Source organism: Lepisosteus oculatus, chromosome 8 (genome assembly GCF_040954835.1).
Source record: "Lepisosteus oculatus isolate fLepOcu1 chromosome 8, fLepOcu1.hap2, whole genome shotgun sequence".
NCBI classification, from domain to species: Eukaryota; Metazoa; Chordata; class Actinopteri; order Semionotiformes; family Lepisosteidae; genus Lepisosteus; species Lepisosteus oculatus.
Window position 1 is genome coordinate 12148850 of NC_090703.1, and position 9018 is coordinate 12157867.

The 9018-nt window shown below is 38.4% G+C and overlaps 1 protein-coding gene across 1 annotated transcript in view; it reads right to left on the reverse strand.

Moving 5' to 3' along the window:
- eml1 (EMAP like 1) overlaps positions 1-8658 on the reverse strand; it is a 76009-nt gene extending 67351 nt beyond the window's left edge. Inside the window, exon 1 of the mRNA XM_015339255.2 lies at positions 8442-8658. Coding sequence (XP_015194741.1) covers positions 8442-8469 — 28 coding nt within the window. The 5' untranslated portion in view covers positions 8470-8658. The remainder of the gene's footprint in view (positions 1-8441) is intronic.
- Between the last annotated feature and the right edge of the window lie 360 nt (positions 8659-9018).

Consider the following 9018-nt stretch of genomic DNA (forward strand, 5'->3'; position numbering starts at 1 on the left):
TTCTGCCAGAGTGAGATAAAGAGCTTTCATCATTGCACTTCACATCATGAGGATGGACAGAAGTACATATGTCAGAAGGCAAAACACAAATGTGGAATGATTACAATATGGGATAAGAAACCAACTACCCCCGTCAAACTCAGAAGTAAATAAGAGTGCTCTTTATTGTGGATGTGGAGTTGTCATTTTTCATCAATGGAACAATTTATCTCCATTAGGAGGAGCGGCACCCACGGGGTCTATGCCTCCGTACACAGCAGCTCACTTAAAAATCTGTGTGCACAGCGTGCCATGGCATTTTGTAATGCCCAATTACCCAAACTCTGGGTGATCCTTGCTGGGACATCAGATATTCATGGAAGACATTCTGCATTGCCAATTGTGACTCTAAATTCTGAGTCAGAGAAGGAGCATAGACAGAAGTATTGGGTTCTCCCCTTAGTTAACAGTTTTGACTACACAGCATCATGCTTGTTAGCAGACGGGAGAAAGCCTAGACCTAATCCTATAAACTGTCTAATCACAAGGGAAGAGTGAGCCATCCAACTCACCATTCTCTCTCACAGCGTGATTGAGACTGAATGTCTCACTCAACAACTTACAGTACCCCACTAAAGGGCACCAGAATTTGTAAAATGTCGTTGGAAATGGTCTATGTCAAGTACTGAAATTTTAAGATATCTTTACTATTAAATAGTAAGTCTAGAGTTTGTGGTCATAAATGTAAATGTTACTGTTCAAATACTACACATACAAGATATAAAGTAATCAAATCACTTTGTCTCGTCCACGACTCTTCATAACCTTTTCTTTCTTTAATTAGAAATACCGAACAAGCTGACCCAGCTGCCCAGGACTCAGCTGCATGACCATCAATTGATTTAGAAACTTACAAGTTTACTTCCTAAAATTAATGTCAAAATCTTCTATTGGTTGGCATCCATTATGCTAAGGGGAACAATATAGTTCAGACGATGACACCTTATAAAACCAGAACAATAAAACTGATATACGACTTATCTTACGTTGAATATCGTTTTGAAAGTGCAACACCCATCATGGAGTGTGTATAGACAAAGTCTGTTAACGAAATGAAGCAGAGAAAGCATTTCTGCACAAAGGTCCGGTGGTTGTGAAAATTGTGGTTGTGAGATTCATGTATTTTTTTAAAATGACACACCTATTCACATCTACATATTAAAAGTTTGTACTTCATGGAAAACAGCATCAGCCTTGTAGAAAATTAATTTCGATCTTGCCATTTTACCTTTGGCTTTTCTTTAAGAATATACACTGTAGCTGCCAGGTATTGATCGGAATGAATGAAATACTGCAGCTCTTTTCTGACCCTTGGAATGTACTTGATGAGGTGCAAGAAGGCCAGCACAGAGCCCTCTTACACGCTAGCGTAAGATGTTGAAATGTGAATTCAATTTTCTATTTATAAAATGTATCTAAAAGTGTGATTTTTTTAATGGGAGGGGGGCAAGGGCACACTTAAATCTTCCTGAGGCCCAGAGCTATTACAAAAACAAAAGCAACACACTCCTTGGGCTACAGAACCACAGGACTGTTCAAACATGCTAGAGTGATCACCAACCAAAACTCAGTTTAACAGTTTTAGCTGAGATTTCAGGTAGTAGGGATAGCTTTTAAAAGTCTTCGACACACCAACATTAAAAAAGTGGAACATTAAAACTTTGCCGTATGTCTTCAATCAAAAGTGTCAAGGCTCAGGCTATAGGAAGCAAAGGTCACAGACTGCACAATGATAATGCTCTGAGATAAGGCAGAATCGCTCCAGTGCACCCAAGTAATAAGCAGTGCCTGGTGAAACACTAGCAAGACGCTAAACATTCGCTTGCTTAGTTCTGATTGAGTGCATCATGCGAAAGAGTCAAGAGTATGTCCGTGTGGCATGGTAATTAACCCACAATGCAGTGATGCGTGTTGCATCTTAATAGTGGTCCTAAAGGGTTTTAATAAGAGATACAGTAGAAACAGCAGACATTTCCTTTTACAGTTACCCTAATGTATCACCCTAACACTGGGCATCAGAGTTTCCACATGCCTAGAGAATGGAGTTAACAGGGAATATTGTCCTGAAGGAAACACTTTAGCAGAATGAATATCAAGTCCTGAGAAGAATGCAGACATGGAGACCCTTCCTCTGTTAATGAGCGTAGTATATTTCACAAAAATGGCCATTAGTAACACACCATGCCCTGTTCCTTATTCTACAGCTCACAATTACACACACTTTCATTGCTTGAAGTTTATTTTGCCAAAAAGACCAATTCAATAAGATAAATTCCTGGTAACTTTTCTCAAGACTGTGCTTTATGTGCACTATATCGTGTAATTCCCATGATTCATTGTTATGACATTGAGATATTAACACACAAAATCTGATGATATATAAACAATGTTCATGCATAAGGACCTCGATTATCGAAACGTGTTCTCGAAACTGACCAAAATACTGCTGTTGGGCTGGATCTGGGCTGTGATTTTCTTTTTATATTGCTACAAATGTTTTGTTTTACATTTATTTTAGTTAGCTGATAAGAAAAGCAAAAAAGAGATATCCTATATGGTGTGCAAATAACTAAACGACAGCAATCAACAATCAGTAGTCCCATAGTGTTAAGAAAAATTGCACTATAATACAGAGAGCTACCCTGACACCTAGTGGATTTAAAAAGCTATCATTATTTACTGGATACCCATTTATCCAGCAATTTTAAAAGCAAAAGTAGGATTTGTTTTTATATAAAGGACACTCACACTCATAAATAAAACACCATAAATGGGCCATTCTACTCTATCTCCACCAGAAAAGGGGTTTTTGTTTCCAATCATATTTTATTACTGGGGCTCTTATGCATTAACTATTCGGAAATCTGGAATATTTAAATTTCCGCTATTCCTGTCAGCTATCATAGCCAAGCACAAACTTAGTGATGCACTATTTAGTATTTATGATGCAATCATGGAGACCGAACTATCTCAAATCAGGCATAAAAGGCCATAAAAATAAATTGGATTTGCACATGAGTGCTTCCAAATTTTTTGCTTCTTCAAATGATAAGCAATTGAGAGAAGAATGCAAATTTTGCTGAAGGTAATATCATAGTGCCCCCTGAAGAGAGGGGGCAGACATTTCACTATATTATACCTATCAACAAATAATTTGAAAACGAAGATTGGAAAATGGGACAGAAAGAAAAGGCCGCTGCAGTGTCGACAACGCAAAGAAACGCCAGATAAGTGGGAAATGTAGAATAATCTCATACAGTATATAATATTTAGAAACCAGTACTAAATCCTATGTATAGCCCATTCCTTTTTCCTTGCATAGTCAACAGCAACCAAAGATATACCGGCTAAATGCTGATGAGATCTATATGAATCAAGAACATAATAGCGTCCACAAATTTTGCATTTCTGGTAGCCTCATATTTTATAAAAATTAGCCCAATTCACAGTCTTAATAACATCTGGTCCCAATGTGCACAACATATATGCGAGTGATCTTTGAAGTTCCCTTTAAGGCCTAAATTGATTTAAAATCATAAATAATTTCAAAAATTGTTTATGACTGTAGGGATCTTGAACTCAAAAGATCTTCAGGACCCCTGACCCAAGGATTTTTAAAACAATCCCAACATTTCAGACCCAGATGCCCTTCAGATTAAAGGATTACACAGAAGCTGAGGTAAAATGTTTCATTTAGCCCTCATCTGGCAACCTGCCAAGGTGCATTGGGGCCCCTGATATTTTTTTTCCCCTCATAAGTGCTATTCATTGTGAGTCAGTCGAGTTACTTAAACATGATTGCAGTGGTTAGGTTGAGACGATGTTTTATTTGTCTGGTCAAAGGACATTTTTCACTTTAGAGTAACATTTGCCAGACCACAGCTGTGAAAGATAAATTAAAAAAATGAGCATTAATGGAATAAATAGAAAATTCAGTTTTGTCTATATTTACATATGCAAAGAAAGCAGAAGTGAGCCCCTGTTGCAACAATATATAATAATTGTTTAATATATTAAAACATTGCAGATCTTTTAACAACGTTTAATGACATGATACAAATCACTGATACTTTCATTGATATTGAAGTAGGACACATCCAAGGAAAGTTATGGAGAAAATACTAACAATTACATATTTAATAGAGGTTTATGAATCTATAATTATGTGCTGTGAGCAATATAAAAAATGTTCTTGCTCTGCACTTTGAAAAGCCAAAGGTACTGTAAAACTGCAAGACTAATGAGGTCCTGTACATAACAGGGCTGCATTTTTAAATCATTAAAGAAAGGGATACTATTTTAATCTAAAGATACTGGAATGGCTTTTATTTCAAGGTACATGCAGTCCCTGAGTCCCTTGAGAAAACAAATGGAGCGAAAGCACCCTCGTAGATAACCATTAGAAGCCTTCATATTGGAATAGAGCTAATTGATTCTAAGAAGGTTTCTATCCATTCATTTTCTAGCTACTTTAGCCAATTCAGGGTGATGGAGCAGCTGAAGCCTATCCTGGGCAAGCAAATGGCACAAGGTAGGAGAGATCCTGGACACGGACACGGACACGGACACACCAATTAGACAATTAGTGGCTATTTAACCCACCAGCACGTCTTTCAACTGTGGGAGGAAATTAGAGCATCCAGAGGAAACCCTCATGAACATGATGAGAACATACAAATGCCAAGCAGATAGCAACCCAGGTCTGGAATTGAATACAGGGCCCCAGCACTGCTCACCTATGTGCCACCAGGCTGCCCCAACAGGAGTCCCGTTGAAATTAAAATAAAGTTGGATTCAAACAATGCACTTGAAATATAAGGCCATGTCTAAGCACATAGCATATATTTTATCTGCTTGAGCTCTGTAATACATGAAACTCCATATGTGTGGGTGCACATCTCGAGAACAAGACAAAATCTGCCACATGCTTTCTGTGCTCCTGCATGTCTAAAGTGGTATCTTAACTTTGACAAGTATGACACTAATCAGGGAGTTTTTAAAGTTGTGAAAAACACCCCTTTCCTTTACATGGATTATGCAAGTATCATTTTCTTCAGTGTGGTCATTCAAATCACAATAAAAATAGAATTGCTATTAAACAAACAGCACAGTAAACTGAGGATTCAATATTATTTTATTATTTCTTCATTCTATAATAACTAATATTTTTTAAAAGAATAAGAAAATTCTCACTTATGTGAAACTAAAAAGTACTCTGGATCAAAGACCTTCCATTAAAATAACTACTGATGCCTCACCTCGGTAACATTTAGAGAAAACAGCAGCCATGTAGCTACTGGAATCACTGAAGTACAGCTTGTGCATGCGGACAGTCTCAAAGAAGGGTAATGGAATGGGAGACAGACTATATACACTAATAATTCATTTTGGGACAACAAATGTTAGCAGTAAATCAAACAGCGTGGAGTATGAAAACCCTCTCCATTGCACAAGCACCTCCCCTGAGGCTCTTTAAGTTTTTTTTCCTGGCATCAGCAGCACCACTGAAAAACAGCGCCCTCTGTGGGTTGAGAAGAACCACCTTCCCCCGGACATTGCCAGCCCTGCGCCGCTGGAAGGATGTGCCAATGATGTACTACTGCCATACGCTGCGAAAGATTAAATGATTCATAAAGCCGTGCAGTTCGATGTAGACAGGGGTCTTACAGAAACATGATCTGTTCTTGCTTCTGTTGGGCCTGCTCCAAGTTTAATTGCCGAGAGCCCAGAGTTATGAATGACACTCAAGGTTACTTGATCAGTTCAATTCCAGGAAATAATTTTTATTTTTACACAGCCAATTCTGATGTGGTACGATGGTATCAAAGTAAGGCATATTTTTTAAAAAGTGAAACATAATACAGTTTTATTATGGTAGATGAAGGCAGGCTGCCTCTTCTGAGCTGTTTGTAAGTGAGCCCAGGCAGGGCTGGTTGGTTTAAGATTATGTTTTTACAGCTTTTAAAGGTACTGCAGGATTTTAAACATTTTAAATTTGCTTGCAGATTGATGAAGAGTGAGAATAAACCATTTCCTGGTATACCTGAATGTACCCGATCACTACAGCAGCAGAATGAAGCTCAGCCAAGCCTGAGCCATGCACTCTGGAGTACACATTATATACACACATATTGGCTCCATGAACAGAAGCCAGGCATTAAACGTTAATGAGGGCTTTGTGCAGAGCTGCATTTCTTATACTGACCTCCAAATTTACATTTATTGTGCACATTTTATTCTGATTCATACTTAAGAATGAGAATCTTCTGAGACAAAATGACTTAAGATCTAATCACAAACTAAACTTCCTGAAATCAAGAAGTGGCATTTCCACTATAAACATTCTGCACATTGTGTCCTTAGTTATTTGACTCTTATGACCCATTTTCTTCTCTGAAAGATGCAGTTCGTTCTCTAATGTGTTTCATTGTTTATTAACAGCTTCATGTTGTAACTCTAGTCTATCTACCAACTGCAAGGCAAACGTGTCAATACAAAATTCTCTCTTTCCTTATAAATGTATAAGGGCATTGATAGATTACTTTCTTTAGTTTTGTTTATGACTCTAAAAGAAGATTATTAATAAAGACTGTTAATCTTATTAATGAATAAGTAAAAAATTAATGTATATACAGTATATAATCCTGCTCATTGAAGTAAACCATGGAAAATTAGAACAAGATCATGCCAGAGTCTGCAAGATTACCAAAGCAGCTTGGACGGCATCCAAACACTACAGTAACCTCCATGTAATCAATGATGCAGGATGCTGCACTGCGTATAAACTGTGACAGATTTTCCATACTGAAAATGGACTCCGAAGGTGTGTTGAACTAAAATAAATTTAGAAAATAAAAAATGATCATTGAAAAATCTGGTCTTTTCACAATATAGACAAAAATACTAAATAATAGGTTGTTTTTATTGTCTTAAAATGACTTCAACTGTGCTAGTATCATTTTAATAATTGTGTCAGTGTTTTTCTCCCCACATACATCTTGAAAATCATTACATTAAAATCTAGCACCTTACCTAGGAGTAGCATAAAAAAGTCCTTTGCTTTTTTGCAAAATGATATTATAAACTGCACCATAACATTTCAGCAAGTTTACTTTAGCACATTTGCAGTCAGCAAAATGCCTGTGGCGAGAGCAAAGGGCGAGTACTGAGCAGAACTAAGAGTTTCCAGAGAAGCATGTCAGGCTCTGTTTACAGGAGCTCACATTATGCGGCATCAGAGAGAGAGAGAGAGAATATAAGCAGGCTTGCCAAAGAGAGGAGGTCATTTAGACCCTCCAGCTCATTTGGCTTTCAGTAGCTAATTGATCAGAAGATCCCATCCAGCTGTTCTTGAACAAAGTGATGGAAACACGTGTTCCAGACTTTCGCAACCTTTTACTGAAAAAAGTATTTCCTGTTACCACTTTTTAAAGTAATTTCTCTTTGCTTCCACTTGTGTCCTGGTTCGAGTCCACGGTTGGTTCTAAGGATGTCCGTAGGGCTACCAAAACCCCAAGGTTAACACTGTCCATGTTTTTGAGGATTTTGAATACTTGATTGAGGTCCCCTAATGGTGTTCATTGCTCAAGACAAAACAGATTGTATCATATCAGGGAAGAATATTCCTTTGAATTCAGGAATGTTGCTCTTTCTGAACGGGTCATTTTTGGACTGCGGTGCCCAAGATTGAACACAATATTCTAAATTAGATCTTACTAGGATCATGTACACTTTTAACCTAACAGCACTGGATTTCACATCTATGCTTGTAACTAGATAGCCAAAAATTCCATTTGCCTTTTTATTGCTCCCCTGCATGTTGCCTACAACAAAATATTATGTGTCGACATAAATATAAACATTGCCCTCACATTAACCTGAAAAAAATGAACCAACTGGCTTGCTGAGAGGAGCAATAGGCTGGTCTTAAAAGCTGAAAGTTATTTATAGTCGATTGTGTTGTTTTCTTCACCTAGTGTCGGCACATGCCATTTCATTTCAGCACTGCTTATAAGGATCTAGGCTTCATGCAGATCTTTTCAATAGATTACTATTACATTACTGCACATTTTGGCAGTATAACATGGGTTTCAAATCAATGGTTTAACAAACTGTACGTGTCAGAATCCTAAATGTTTCTGCTTCCCTCACACAACTCTTCTACTTATATGTAAAGTTAAACTTCATGGCCTTTCCAGGGTTTACATTCTGCCACCTATTAAAAGGTTTATATTTAGTAAGTTTCAAAAACAGATCTTAAAGCTATTTCATTTCAATGACAACCCATTAGAACAGATGTAGAAGAAATGAGCTGATCTGCTTCCTTATTGACTGTTAGGATGGGTGGTCCAGGAAAGCACAGCATACTCCAGGAGGAATAAAGACAAACACTAGGCACTCACCCATTGTCAGTCCCTCACAGTCTGACATCGTTTGGGGAAAAAAAAAGTTCTTCCCTGCTTGCTCCAGAAACAACGAGGACTCTCAGCCCACAAGTTCTTGTTTTTTTAAATAAAAGGGCAGAGTTTAAATTGCAAACATATGCAGCTAAACATCCAATATGCCTTAACCCACCCACAGAGTTGCAGCAGTTCCTCACTCCAGTCCACTTTTGATTATGGGATGCAAAGAATGTATTCTAACGGCACAAGGCCAAGCCTCTATTGGCGGATAAATTTGTTTGCTTCCCTCCCCTCCCCCCCCCCCCCACTCTACTCCAGGTCACTCTCTCATCGGACTGCTGCTCCAGTAATAACGAGAGGCTTTCCTTCCTGTCACAGGCTGCCTCGCTGAAACTGATACTGCAGTACGGGCGTCAGGACCCTGAGAGACACCAGAGGCGTCTCCACCTTGAAACAAAGGGCAGATGCAGCCTGGCTGCTCATAGCAAAGCATATGACACTGCTGTGCTCAGCATGGACAGACCCCGTCCACACCAGTACTGCCCCTGGGGCCCTGCTGTAAGAAACCTCAGAGGGG